Raw genomic sequence first — 15,516 nt, forward strand, 5'->3', positions numbered from 1 at the left:
CAGTGCTTTGTTTCCTTGTTGGTCTGATTATTGAATTTTCCCACTACTACTATCCAGTGGATTATTTACAGGTGTTGGGACACCCTATGCTTCATTTGTGGTGGTGGAGGACAAATTCCATAATCAGACAAGAAATTATGCACTGGGACCCAACACAAAGACAGTTGTTTTCTAAAGTGAGCATTATGGTAGCGCAAGGATAGAGGTGGAGAGGGAGAGTAGAAAGTCAGAACAAAATGAACCAGAAGAGAACCTATGGTTTCAGTGTAATCTGCTGAGGCACTGGGACTACTCTACCAAATCATGACAGCCCCGGGCAAAACGGACATTTAGTCTCCTTCTTGACACTGGCAAGTTCCCACAACCTTTCTCATCTCAAATTAAAACCAGAGTTACACAAGAAAGAAAAGGCAGTAGTTGCATACAGATAACATGCTAAACAAATGCCTTCAATAACCAATTGCTATCATGACCATTACTCTAAACCACCTTATACACAAATCCATATTAAAAAAACTAAACAGCTATGTGATCGGAACATTTAGGATGTATGGTTAAACACTCAAGTCATGAGATGGCAAAGGTAAGGTTGTGTACTGAACCTGAGCCCTGTCCAATATATGTGTATGAGCTGGTCTCTCTAACAATGCACAGTGTGACAAAGTAGCCCAATGGTGTTGAGCAGGAAGGGGGGATATGTGACAAAGTCAGGCCGGACGGCTGCAAGAGGGTGTAGGAAGGCAGATATGTTAGCCTTAGAATGTTAAAGGCCCTCTTCCCTATAAGATGAGAAGGGGTTACCTCAGGTCAATTAGGAACACCTGGATCCAGTTAAGGGCTGCCTGAGACCTTTTAAAACCAGGAGGGCGAGAGAGACAAGCTGCTACCAGGCTAGTGGCAGCAGGGAAGTAAGCTTCTCCAGGAGGGAAGGCTGTGCTCCTCCCCATAGGGGAAGCAGACAAGCCTGAGTGCCTGCTAGGTTAGGGGAAGGACTGACATCCCGGGGCAGGCTACAGGGTGACACCCAGCCCCAGTGAGGAGGCAGGGGAAGGTATCACCCTTTGTTTTTTTGTGTATGGGACTCTTTCCCTTTTGTTTGATGGAGGATCACCCTGTAGGCCTACCCTGAGGCCTATCCAGGAAATATGGCCAAAGGAGCACAGAGGGGGGAGGACAAACGCTGCCCAGAGTGGGGTGGGGCTGATTTACCTCAGGCCCACCATCACCAGAGGGGGAAGTGCTTGATCCGGCGAGATGAAGGAGGTGCCATGCCACAATAATAACTTCATAAAAAATTTTCTACAGCCTTAGATACATGTGACATCATCTAGGGTTTTGTGTATGCCAGAGAAACAGAGCCCAGGATGCACAGTGAATGGGACAAGGGTTCTTGTGAGCCCTTGCCTTACTCACTGCAAAGCTTTCAACCTGTAGAAAAATAGTATGGTATTGTATCATTATGTGATTGCATTATAATGCAGATGCAGAAGGGGGCAGAGGTAAAGTTTCACACACACAACATTGGCAATTCCTAAATTTTGCGTATGCCAAACAAACATCATCCAAGATGTGAGGCTGAGACAAGACCTTATGCATACCACATAGGTATATATGGGCTGAGACAAGGGATTTTCTCAACCCCCAGTTTGTGCCTCTGCATTAGGTATTTCATATGTGCAGTGCATACCTAGAGACATTTACGTATTTGAGTCTACATTCCTGCCCTCTCAAATCTCCTTGGGCGTGTTGACTGGCTATATTTTTCTTCACTTACTGGCCAAAACGGTGTTATACCATGTGAACTCACTAGTGCGGAATAATTATTGCCTTCTCCCTCAGAGATAGCTTTAATTTAGTGGTGTGTCAAGTGGTTCTTGTATGTATATCAGTCATGTTTTAGTTCCTTGTGAATGAATGGGGGTGCTAGAGAAACATAAGTCATTCTCACACTGTTACTCATTCACTCCAAAAGGTGTACGATTTGCCATGCTAGGTCAAACCTGTGGCCCATCCAGCCCAGCGCTCTGCCTCTGGCAATAGCTAATGCCTATGCTTCAAAAGAAAACAAAAAGCCCCATAATACACCTCGTCAGTTGTGCGAAGAAGCTGTACATTCTCGTTGAAGCTATTTATTTCAGAATGACATGTCCTCCTTCCTAGAACAAAAATAAAATAGCTGTATATTTTCTCTAACATTATTAATTATCATTTTTACTTTATTTATTTGCATTGAAATAGAGCCAAAAGGCCCCAGTTGGGATTGAGGCCCCAACATACTGTACAAACAAAGGAAGGCATGGTCCTTGACCTTAAATCCATACAATTTAAATAGGTAGGCTTGTCCTGTTTGTGCCGTTTTAAAGTGACCCTTAATTCCTAAATGAAAGACCTTTTTGCTTTGGCAAACAGTTTGATTAGCAGTCCTTTTAGTTATTAGAAAATTCCTCTCTCAAGGTGCTTTCCATTCCTGGTGTGTTCCCAAACATCTTTGCAGACACATTCCTGACTTGACAACAGTTATACTTTTCAAACTCTTGGAAAACAATACTTTTCACATGCCTTTCTCTCATTCCATGTGTAGTTGTCATTCTAGGTTGGCTGCACACAATTCAAAGTAATACTTATTATTTTCTATTAAAACTGGAATAAATGGAGGTCTTCCAAGAGGCAAGCTCCTCATTTTGTGTGCATGTGGGAGGAGGGAGAGGGAAACGGAGTGGTGCTGTTCAGGATATGAAAGATATCGAATGCCGCATGTTGAATATTTTACCTGTTGCAGTTTTATACTTTGATTTCCGTTGCCCCGTGTACAGCAGCGTTCTTGTAGCTGTCCAGCCTGCCTTAATCTTCACAAAGGAGGAGGAGTTGCTTTCAGAGCTTTTTATCCAGATGAATCCCAAATGCTTTCTAAATTACCAGTCAGTCTTTGTCTCTCTTTTGCGCCTGCTCGCTTATGTATGCTCATTTAGGCTCAATGACTGATTCCTGGCCAGACTACCAGGCCACCAGGCCAGCTATGCTACACAATATTGCTTAGTGGAGTCATAGAACATGTAGGATCTGATTGCTGCACTGAGTAGCATTAATCAATCAACTTTGTACATGGATCTTAACTGAGAGAGGAATGAGACTGTGCTTAGAGCACTCCTGCTGTCATAGAAAATGTTAGGGGTCCAGGACATACAGCTTTCTGTGTAAAGTCCTGAGAGCTTGGTGCCATAGAAAATGTTTTATGCGCCTAGCAGTAGTGCTCATAAGTGCATTTCTCCAAGTTCCAATGCTGGCAGGATTGCTCATGGAACATCTTGGCTCCTACTGCTCTGCTTTTCCCCCATATAGACCACATAATAGCAAGAGCAGGATTTTGCCCTATATCTAAGTGCTTGCCCATAGACAAAAGTCACACCAGTAAAAGCTTGGTTGGCATAGTGCTACCCGCAAATCTGTTTTGGTGGAGTGCACTGTGCCGATGTGTGTGTCAGTGCTTGTGTTTATGTAACAGCACGCTGAATCACTAGAAGTGTGGTGTTCTCCCAGAGATCTGCACTGCTTGCAGGCTCTCTGCTTTAATGGAAACTTCTGATGTGTATTGTGGGATGACCTCTACCATAGAGAATTCTGGAAATGTGAGATAAAATGCCAGAATTCCCTTTGATCTATCCCATAATTCACCTCTTTGTTGTGCCTATTTCTGAACAACACACTAGAAACATGGATGAGGACTGCGCCGCTCCAGTTCATTAGGAGAGAGAGATGCTTTTCACAGGGAAAGGGAAATTTATGTAACTGCTGAATCATTGCCAGTATTGGCCAAGGAAGGCTTGTTTGTGATCTTAGTTTTCTTATAATTTACAAACAGTGATTGCAGTAAGTATCACGTATAATGCATTATCCATTTAAAGTCAGAAATAGGACAGACATAATATACCAATGAGTTTGTCAGTTATCTTTTTGAGTTTGTCAGGTGATTAGATTTAACTACTGAGTGCTAAACTATAAGCCACTGAAAGTTTGGTTTCACTTTGGCAACTTGTCATGTGCTTGCTTCTAATTTGCATATAAATGTATACATTTATATGCAAATAAACACACACAAGCACAATAGTTGCTTGTATCTTCTTTGCTGGATGACTAGAAATAGCTTGTTAATTGAATTTACAGGAGATGAAGACAAAACAGCAAGACATTCACTATGTCATTAAAAAGGAAAAGGCATGGGGCCTGATTCTCCACTGTGTTACACCAGCTCTAGAGCTGTACAACTCTCTTGGCTCCAGTGCAATTACACTGGTGTAAAACTACTGTAACAAGTGTAGCACAGTGAAGAATCAGGCCCTTGGGTTCTGGCCTGTTAGAATCATTAGTCTTAATAGGGGGTACCTCCATATCTAAGATCAAGCACAACAAAGTGGGGGTTGTGATCTGTTAGGAGACCATACAAAGTGTGTGACCCTCATGTCTGACTTTGGAAGCTACAACTTTAGCTGTTGCTTTCTTATTTTTATCTGCATAATGATTTCTTCACCATCAGCTGAAGGATTCACTTCAGCTCTTCTGAGTCTGCAACAGCTCTCATTTCAGTTTGGGCAGGGGTTCCTCCATTTGTTCTTCACCCAAGCCTAAAGCTGTACAAACACCTACAACTAGATGGTGTTTGATGCACATTAGTTGTTCCACATGGGCTGTATAAGATGAGGCCTTTATTCTCTTTCAGCTGACTAATTCCTTGGTCTTCACAACAGGTCCATTACCAATGCTGCTGTTCTCTTGTTTACATACTGACATCTGTGAGGGGATAAGGAGGAAGGACTAAGGAGAGTTCCCAGGCTTTGTAATGCACTAATGCTTCTTCTGGGATGCTAACTGCAGTGTGCTCTGTGTTAATCAAACTCAGTTTCAAGTGTTGCTGTTTAAACATCTGTAGAATAAACTGAAGAAAAGAGTTAATATAAAACCATAGTTCATATACAACCTTTAAAGTGACCTACTGTATTAATTTATTCCAATCAAAAATACTTCTTAACTTTTTTCCTAAACATGATTTTCTTACTGGGCTACTGGAGACTTCCTCTTCATCTGTTAGTTTAATTATTTTTAAATATGGCCCGTGCATGCTGTGGGGGGAGAGAGGGAGAGGTTTTTAGGACAATGTTCAGACCCTCACAAGTAAGATTATTGTAGCTGAGATGCCATTAGGGCATACTAATATTTTTAGGACCAGTAACAGGTCTTAGTCCCATCTCTAAATCCAACCAGTTCAATCAGAAACAAAGTTAAACAGGAAGAGAAGCTTCCTGTCTTTTCTTTTTTTTTTTTTTAATCTCTCATGATTAAAAGGAAAAGAGTAAAGTTGAGAGGATGAAATAATTATTTCTTCACTCACATACAGTGCGCAGGATGACAACAAAGCTTCCTATACTGGCTGCTGTCCTGTCATGCTACTATCTGATAAACTGGAAAAGCTGCCTCAGGAAGAGGGGCAGTAGCAGACAGTTCTAAAAGGTTCTGTGGAATTGTTTAAAAACCACTGTTATAGCAATTCTGATGATTTACAGATTTTTAAACGTGTAGGAAAACCAGTGTTTTCTAGACTAGGTCCCTGCTAGACTACTAGCCAATCTCTAGACAGGGATGCAGAAAAGGACCTAGGGATAAATGGCAGATAAACCCAGGACTAAAGCTGGCTGGAAAAAGAGTGGGACATACTTTCATCAGAATTTGCCAGGTCATCAAAATTAAAATGTTTTGCAGAGATTGTTAGATTCTGATGGACTTCCAATGGAACCTAGGCTGGAACCTGGCCTGCCAGGCACGTTCATGTCTGAAACCTGCCTGGTTTCCTGCCAGCTTACCCATGTGGCTTCCAGGATCTGTGGCTCCAGCTCAGGCTGCTAGGTGGGACTGCCCCAGAGCCAGGCTCCAGTCATATTCACAGAGAATTTCAAAAATTTTGGTTTTCAATCCTAATTGGAACACAATACCAGATTTCAAAATATCTAAAACCTCTGTAAAACAGAATTAACTCCCACGCGTATTTCCCCCCCTCTCCCCGCCCCCCGAGCTCTATCAAGGACCCAGAATCTGGTAAAAAGTTAGCCATAAAGGGACTTGCAGTGTTAAAGGGACCTAAAACATCACTGCCACCACCAGAGGACCAGCTGACAGTGGCCAGTGGCAAGGCAGCTCAGGAATATGTTGGTTAAATATATTCTCCAGGCAGCCTGTGTTGAACATCCTATGGAGCTTGAGCTGGCGTCCCCCTGTCGAAACTCCTGAAGGATGGCAGCGTACAGACATTACTCTTCCATAGCAGCCTATGAATGCTCTCTGGAGTTCAGCACACATCCCATTGCAGGTGAATGAAGACACTAGTTTAGAATACAGCTTTGAATCATGGTCTTCCTCTTCTTCATGGCTGGCTGTTTGTTTGGTACGAAGAGAGACTCATTTTCCCTGCTCTGAGGGAGAAGAGTCACTGGTAACTCGATGGGGAGCACAGAGTGGTTCGATGGTTCCTACATCCCCAGTCCAGTTGTCAACACTTACTGCATTGTGTTGCATGTATCATGTGGTACAGAAAATTCCTGCCACTCTATGTAAACAGGTGGCCTTCCCAGTTGGCATTAAAACAAAGTTCACATGCTATTTAGGGTCAAAACTCACCCCCTTTCCTAGGGCATGGCTTTATTAACAAATTAATGCAAAATAAACAATATAAACTCCAGCACAAACCACCTCCCCATGTTTAGCTGTTTGTGAGGTTCTTCCCTTAAGACTACTCAGCTTTGGATCAGGGTTGCTAATTTTGGTTGGATGTATTCCTGGAGATTTATATCACATGATGCAATCTTTAATTAATGATTCATCTTTAATTCCTGGAGACTACAGGACAACCCTGGAGGGTTGGCAACCCTACCCCAGAACCCTATTCAACATCGAGAGAGAGAGAGCCACTCCCATCTCCCTCCTACCCAAGGTACAGTCAAACCTAATGTAAAAGTGAATCAGCAGGTCTCATTTAGCATCTCTCATTTAGCACCTCTCAGCAGGTCTCATTTAGCATCTCCAGGTACATTGCTCTCCACTTACTCTGCTGGGTATCAGACATAGTACACCAAGCACCAGCCAGGTTTATAGCACTCAGAAGTGAATGTGGCTTGAGAGCCATAGGTTGATTCTCACTGAGTTAACCAGTTTTATGAAATGCTTTATGATCTGAGCACATACCTCATTAATGTGTCAACTACTCTCTCAGGCTCTTGCATTGTAGGGTGTGCTACAGCATGTCCTGTACACAGCTCAGATAAAATAAGTAAACAAAACAGCTGGGTCTGAGCAGATCCCAAAATGTAAACCACACATAAACACAGGGATTAAAAATGTGCTCTCTGGGGCTTTTCAGCAATTTACATGGTTATAATATGCAAAACTTCAGGGGGTGACTTTTGTTTCTCAACTGTAGTGTGCAGTAGTGCCAGTAATTGTACACTACACTTTGTTACTGTGTGTGTGTTGATAATGAACATATGGACAAGTAGAACTTAAATGCTTTCCAAACTGTTACAATCTCATTTTATTGTGTTTGGTATGTGATTATCCTCTGGCTTACATGATAGTTTTACAATTTAGTAAAGGGTACATAGACTCAGTCAGGCTTCTTGACTGAATTTTTTGTCTATAACAGAATAAAAACAAAACAGAAGTAATTTGATTTTCCTTCTATGCCAATTGATTCTGCATCATTCTTCATATCACTTAATTTTTTTTCTCTGTGTCCTCCTCTTTCCATTCCTCTTACCTTCTAGTGGGCGAAAATGGTGACTGAAAAAATGGGGGTAACGGCATTAAGAATTGTTTTTAAAGCATCAGGGCACTTTCTACAATCCTAGCCAATTATGGCACAGTGTTACATTGTAAGACATATAGCTACCTGTATATGGTTAACACCTTTACCTACCCTACCTGGTATTTGCTCAGCCTCTTTGATATTGCTCTGACCTGGCTTTCAAAACAAACTGCAGCTAATCCAAACTGGGACTTTAGCAGTTTGAGTATGGATGCAGGACAGAATGGTTCAGTGGGCAGAACACTCACCAGACTAGGAATTTTGGAACTACTGAGGTGCTTTCATTTGCCTTCCATCTATGGAAGTTCCTGGTATTCTTTTTTTGAGCTACATGGGTTAGGCCACAATATATCACTAATTCCAACACTGCTGTTTCCCTGAACTTAAAGCCTGTAGCTTCAAATTCCTCACCAGGACTTGGGTTCATAGCCAGTGAGTGCTGATGCAGCACACACCCCATTGCAGGCTAGTTTAGAATACAGTTTTGAATCATGGTCTTCCTCTTCTTCATCCCCACTTCTGGCTGTGTGGTATGAAGAGAGACTCATTTTCCCTGCTATGAGGGAGAAGAGACACTGGTAACTCAGTGGGGTGCACAGAGTGGTTCGATGGTTCCCACATCCCCGGTCCAACACTTACATGCAACACAATGCAATATCATGTGGTACAGAAAATTCCTGCTGCTCTATGTAAACAGGTAGCCTTCCCAGCTGGCATTAAAACAGAATTCACATGCTATTTAGGGTCAAAATCACCCACTTTCCTAGGTCATGGCTTTATTAACAAATTAATACAAAATAAACAATATAAACTCTAGCACAAACCACCTTTCCATGTAACACAGCATATAAAGTAGCATTGTAGTATTGTTCGTCTGTAAAGTCTCATTGAAATGAAATGAGAAACTGGATGAGAAATTAAACTAAACTCTCTTCACACTATCTTGAGTTGGATGTTTGTGGTGTCGTGGTAGTTTTTTTAAAAGGGTCTTGGCCAAATGGTCTTCTAAACAAAGCGCGTTCTAATGCCTAAGGTGATGAGTTGTTGAACTTGTGCAGACTTCTTTGTTGGCTGTGTTGCTGCGCTATCAGAATGTAATTATTAAATACTTTGAAAAGTGCTTTGTTAGGGACTTTGTGCATTGCATGATCCTGATGATATCTTCCCTGTCAAGATTGTGCCAAAATTCTGCCTTGTTGTGTGCAGGTGTGCTGGACTGATGAGGGCTGAACCCCCAGCACATCCATGCATGACAAAGGAAGGATATAAATTTACCCCTCCAATGAGCAGTGAACTAGGCTAGAGTGCCTGGCTAGAGTGCCTCATGGGGCTCCATGGTCCCAAAGGGTGTTGGTTGATGACTTGGGGGTCTGGCTAAGGCTTGGTCTACACTACAGAGTTAGGTCAATGTACGGCAGCTTATGTTGACCTAAGTATATCAGTGTCTACTCTAGAATACTGCTTCCACTGAAGTAAGTGGCCTGCTACACTGACAGAACTCCACCGCCACAAGAGGCATAGCATTTATGTTGATGTAGTTAGGGTGACACAGTGTGCATGTAGAAACTGTGTTAATTACATTGGCTACTGGCTGTCATTCTTTTCAGTTTTATGGATGCCTCTGGCTCAGAACAGAGGATCAGAGTAGGAGCCTGGGGTTCACAGCTGGAGCCATGAAACTGACAAGAATGTCAGTTTCACTACTGATTAGGCTCTATGGTGTAAAATTGAGCCCATCAGTGGGCTCACAGCTGCACACCACCCCAGCTGTCAGTTAGGTGCCAAGCTCACAGCTGGAGCCCTGAGGTGACAGCTGAAGCTGTGAGCCCTCCTGGTAGAAAACCTAGTGTTCTGCTAGGGTAGAGCCATTCAGTGTGGATGGCCCTTGATTGCTCCATCACAGCTTTCCAGAAATAGTTCCTCCGCTGGATATGTCTATGCTATCCGCACAACAGTGGCACAGCTTCAGCACTTGCAGCTACACGTCGTAATGTAGACACTTACTACAGCATCAGAAGGGATTTTTCTGTCACTGTAGTAAATCCACCCCTTCGAGGGGTGGTAGCTAGGTTGATAGAAGAATTCAGCCCCATCTACAGTGGGGTTAGGTCGACCTAACTACATTACACAAGGCATGAAACTTTTCACAGCCCTGAGTAATATAGCTAGGTAGACCTACATTTTAGGTATAGACCAGTAAGGGTCAAGTACTTGCTACAAAATAGGTGCTCTAAACCACCCTGAATGTTACATTCAAAGTGGAGGTTGAAATACAACATGATGATCACAAAATGGAATTCATTATTTGACATAGCCATATTCCCTCTTCCCCATCTGTCACAAATCCTCATATGCCAAACAGTGATTGGCCATCGTGTGGGTGAACAAACCTGTATTCCCCTTTGCTCCCTCTCTACAGCGGCCAACCATAGTTGCGATACTTGCACTGCATTGTGTGTAAGGGCACAGCAGGGCTAGCAGCTCCATGTGCATCTTCTAAGGGCTGACACAACAGCTGTCTGAGACATTGTGCCTACCGGAGTGCCCCTTGAGGTGGTACAACAGCTAAGAAATGTGCAGAGGATTTAAGTGGAAGGGTTAACAAATTGGAGCTCTTTCCACAAAAACGATCAGCAGTGAAATATTTAACCACGTTGACATATAAACTATTACAATCAGATTTCCAAGTCAACCATCCATCAAGATGAACTAATGTAGTTCATGGCTCACTGAGCTATTGCTTCAGACTGTCTGCAAACTCAAAAAACACTGTGTCAGTTTACACTGTTGCTTTCACAACCAAATCAGTTAGAAATGTAATTTTATTTTTGGCAGTTTTGATTCTGAAGCACAATTCTGTAGTCAGGGCAGGATACTGAGGCAAATAATGCAGCTGAAGAATCACGGAATGCATGAGGCTGTGGTTACAAATGTATTATCAGGCCCCAAATTCTCAGCTGTAAAAATAAGCTCAGTCTCTTGAGCAGTATTAAACAAGTGTAAATAAATTCAGGATCCCTTCAGCGTTCATGCATGTCATTCATTTTCAGACCATTGTAGTCCAAGTTTATTCAGAGTTTATTTCCAGTTTTTGAGATGATATAGAAATGTTTCAAACAGCACTCTTTCTCCAGGAAGAAAGAACAGTTGTTTCTCAAAGTCTCGTATCAAGAAATGTCTTGTCCAATCAGTTTCTAATGTTCAAAATTAATATATATACTTTAAATAGAAAATAAAAATCTACACTATGCTGAGACTAAGCACGAGAAATGTCATGCCAAAAGCAGGTTTTTGGAGAAAGTACAGTTTAAATTTGGGCTTAGAATGGGAATTATCTTTCATTCTTGACTATGGAGTCACTTCTGAATCCGTAGGTCATATGTAACTATTTGTGTAGATATAGAGAGATACATTTTATATGTGCATGCATGCATACTGTCGAATTGTTCATTCTAGCAGCGGTTCGTTTTATAGCAAAAAATCAGCCATATCATTTACACTAATTATTTATACAAAAATTCGGGAGTCATCTACATATTTCCCCTTAATGTCAAGATTTTTAATATCTGTGTACCAATTTTCTGGATTCTGTGGGATATATTGTCCAGAGTTCTCCTTAGCAAAACTTTTTTTGCTCAGGACAAAATCCTGTTATCAGAACAATATTGCCGAGTGGGGAAAAGTGCACCAAGTCAAGCGGAATAGGGTTCAAATCTGTCTGTGTACAAAGGAGCTGGCTTATCAGGATCACGGTAGGGTCAAAGGTGCTCAGTTTGTATTGAGCAGAAATTTGGCAATGTTAGCTGAAGCTAGGCAAAGGGGCAACATTAGGGGAACAAACTGGTGGAATCGTGGTGAGACAAAGGATAAAAATACCATTTAAACAAGTGCCCTTGTGTGTAGGATAGGGGAAGAGCCTCGCACTGCCAAGCATGCTCAGCAGCCCATATGGAGTCCCACAGTCTGGACAGGCTGTGTGCTTATGGCGCACTAAAGCGAGGCCCTCCTCAGCAGCAGCAGTCAGTGCCTGTGCCACAGCTAGTCAGCCGTACCCCCAAAGGCTGTGAGAGACTCCACAACCCAGGGCAGGACCTAGGGAGGAAATGCTTCTTCCCTATTACTCCATCACGGGGGTGAAGTCTCCTTGCTAGTCTGATAACAGAAGAAACAGTGGGGTTGAATGGCCTCATCTGTAGACATGGCTGCCAGCTCTAAAAGAGGGTAATTGTCCTCCCCTGACTGTATTTTAATTGTTGGTGCCCCCTTTTGAAATTGAATTTTTGTTTTAATCCAGGCTTGATTATTTCCACCAGAAATAGTAAGCGAGGTATTTCCTCAGGAAATTCTGTACCTAAAAAAGGACATTCTTGTATATGTACTGAGATTCTTAAAGGAAAGCATTCTTTCACTCCATGCAGGCACTCCTCACAGAACGACTAGAGAGTTGCTGTCACAGGGTTTATATTATGTTGTTATAAACATAAGGCGATATTTCAACTTTGTTCATAAATGTTATGTCATGATATATATCTATATCGCGCTGTGTGTGTGTGTGTGAATATATATCACTTAGAGTATGTCTCGTTGGAAGGATTAAGAAATACACTTTGACTGAAGCTTAGTGTGGCAGCGTTTCATATTTTGGATAAATGACTGAACTTGTGTGAAGATGTTTCAACTAAATCTGATTCTAAGAAATGTTGAGCTTCATTGAAATTTAAACAGAGCTGAATGGGGTTTAGATTACAGAAGTTGGGACTATGATTTTAAAAATGGCTAAAACACTTACTGTACAAATTGGGCAAAACAGAAGAACAGCCACCCACCAGTGTACATGCCATGAAATCAATTGATTGACATTTTAAAGTGTTTTATTTACAGTTAGATGTTTGATTCTCACAAAGCACTGTCATGTTGCTTTTTATTTCAGGACTCGGAGTCCCTTGACACCTACATCCAGAACACTCTCTCTGCATTATACCCACCTTTCGAGGCCACAGCTGCCACTGTCCTGTGGCAGCTTTTCAGCATAGTTGAAAAGCTGTATCGAGGAGATGGCCTCAGGTGCCTAATTGATTTCCTTGTCCCTGCCAAGAGAGCCTTACAGTGCATTCAGCAAGAAACCTGTGTAAGTATAGCTTACTCTGGCAAAACAGAGACCTCCTTTGTTCCTGACTTGGGAAAAGAGATAAGATGGAATTTAATCTCTGATCTAGAGAGCTCTTTTAGTCTAGCAAATAAAATTTTGGATAACCAGGGAACAGTGCAAATTCTAAAGGTACCAAGGAGAAGAGTGACAGAGAATTATTTACCAACCTTTTAAAACTGTGTCCGGAAAAGGAGTTAACTTGCAAAACCCGAACAGGAAATTAGCTGCAATCTACAGAAGTTGTTGATAGCAAAATTTGGGAAGGAAAACATGGTCTTTTTAACTGATAATTATTTTAAATATCCCAGTGCAGGCACTGAAATGATAGAGGACCAAGATAAAATATTTGCAATAACAAAAAAAGCGTAAGTCTGGAAGGTATTTTTAAAGACAGCAGATATTGTAGCAAAGAAATTATTGTGGTTATTTTCTTTTCCAAGCTGTCTAAAATCCTGTCCAGTGATGTGTCTGGAGTATGGAGCTGGCTAGGGCTGTACAGTCCACTTGGGGTTCATGGCCGCAGAGGTTTAAGTCCTGATGGGTGACATCCTCAGTGTTGGGGGGAGGATTTTTCCAGCGATTGATTGATTGACAGACAATTGGAGGGAACCTTGGAGGACTTATACTCCTCTGTCTCAGCACTCCTGGCTGGAATCTCCGATGTGATATAGCTGACAGGAAGTAGAGAAGTCAAGACCCAGAAGAACTACCATTGCATGCAAATGGCAGATACAAGCACCCTGTCAGCTCCTCCACACTCCAAATAAGACATCTCCCCATTTAAGTTTTGTAACTACAAGGACTCTCTTCTGACCACCTTCTCTCCCTGCAGCAGTTCCTCACAGCTGACTGCAACCCTAGTGAACACTGTGGGTCCATGATGCAGGAGAGAAGAGCATCAATCGATGGACAGAGCAGAGGGCTCCTTTGCATGAACTTACCACATCCACAGTTTGGTTCCACATCATGCTGCATAGATGCAGCTCTCATCTGCCCCTATTCTGTATTCAGTCTCGCCATCCTCAGAGGTGGAATTATTTATCAGTCACATACTGTCTCTTTTGGTGCCTAGCAGCAAGGAACTTCTCTTTATTATGGTGGTCCCAACCTGAAATATAATGGTACTGTGTCTGGATTAGCTTTCCTTTGAGACATGCAATAGAAATATTCAAAGACAGAATTTTAGGAATCTATTTCTCTAAAATGGGAATCAACTCCCCTTTTTCCTTTCCATTCTTCAGCACTAGTAATATATAAAACAGGTGAAATATGATTTTCATTTTCCCCAAATCGTTATATGCTGTTGGAGATTTTCAGAAAATGCTAATTGTTCTCTCTTCTCTGGGTTGTCTTTTCCACCTGAGTAGTTTCATTTAGATTTCTGATGTGTTTACACTTGGTAAAAGAGTATCAAATACTTAATCCTCCCTCAGAACTTGAGGATAGACTAGATGATCTTTTGAGGTCCCTTCCAGCCCTACGTTTCTATAACGTCTGTGAAATTTGCCGTCCAACTGAGCTATTGCCTGTCTGGTTTCATTTTTCTCCCCCTAGCTTGGCATGTTCGGTGAGCTTCCTTTCAACTCTTTGGTGCATGATGCTCTTGAATCATTCTCCCCAACCTGTTAAAATAATAATGCTGCTTGGTTCAGGTTTTCGGCATTATCAGCAGGCTGCCTCTGGCTTTCCATTCCTTTAGCTTTAAATTTTAAAAAAAGTTGTTGGTTTTTTTACCATCATTAGCTTTTTCCAGAGTGAACTACTGTTGTCTTTCTGCAGACCTCCACTGCCACAACTTTTCCTGCTTGCTGCTAAGTGCCATGCTCAGCTCATGAGATCCAGAGCTAGCATTCAAATTAGCAGTGATGCTTGTTGGTGAGCAGGCAGGAAAGAAAAACGAGCTGGATATACTTTCCCAGTATTTTTGTACCTAAAAAAGGATTGGGGTTCTGTCTGAGGGGTGGGCTGTGTAACAAGGTAGCAGGCTTCTCTGTTGACCCACTACTATTAGCAGATGTTAGAAACCTGCCTAGAACTCCTGACGTTAGTAAGTGTGGCTCATTAACTCCTCCCAGGGTACACAGAGAGGCTGGAGTCTCTCTCAGGACAGAGGCGATAGGAAGCTAAGACAGAAGAGATCCTGGAAAGGAAACTACTGGAACAGCCGTACTCGGGCAGGAAACGTGGGCTTACACTGAGATTTAGGTTGTTTGTTATGAGTAGGGCTCTGTGTCTGTCATGGAGGTTGTGGAAGTCACGGATTCCATGGGGTTCTTCCCCTGCAGCGGGACCCCCAACTCCCCACCAAGATTCAATCATGAGTATTTTTAGTATCAATCATGGATAGGTCACGGGCCATGATTTTTTTTGTTTTTTGCCTGTGACCTGTCCATGACTTTTACTAAAAATACTCATGATTAAATTGTAGCCTTAATTATAAGCCAGCCCCCCAAAAGAGGGGTGAGTCTGGACACTAGGTCAAAGTCAGTGTGTACTTTTGAGGACGGAGGTAAGAATTAGA

The 15,516-nt window shown here is 42.2% G+C and overlaps 1 protein-coding gene across 1 annotated transcript in view; it reads left to right on the forward strand.

Annotated features, from left to right (window-relative positions):
- Positions 1 to 15,516, forward strand: part of PLEKHG4B (pleckstrin homology and RhoGEF domain containing G4B) — a 132,040-nt gene that overhangs the window by 18,462 nt on the left and 98,062 nt on the right. Inside the window, exon 2 of the mRNA XM_074945162.1 lies at positions 12,777 to 12,974. Within this exon, the coding sequence (XP_074801263.1) occupies positions 12,777 to 12,974 (198 nt within the window). The remainder of the gene's footprint in view (positions 1 to 12,776; positions 12,975 to 15,516) is intronic.

This window comes from Natator depressus, chromosome 2 (assembly GCF_965152275.1).
Source record: "Natator depressus isolate rNatDep1 chromosome 2, rNatDep2.hap1, whole genome shotgun sequence".
NCBI classification, from domain to species: Eukaryota; Metazoa; Chordata; order Testudines; family Cheloniidae; genus Natator; species Natator depressus.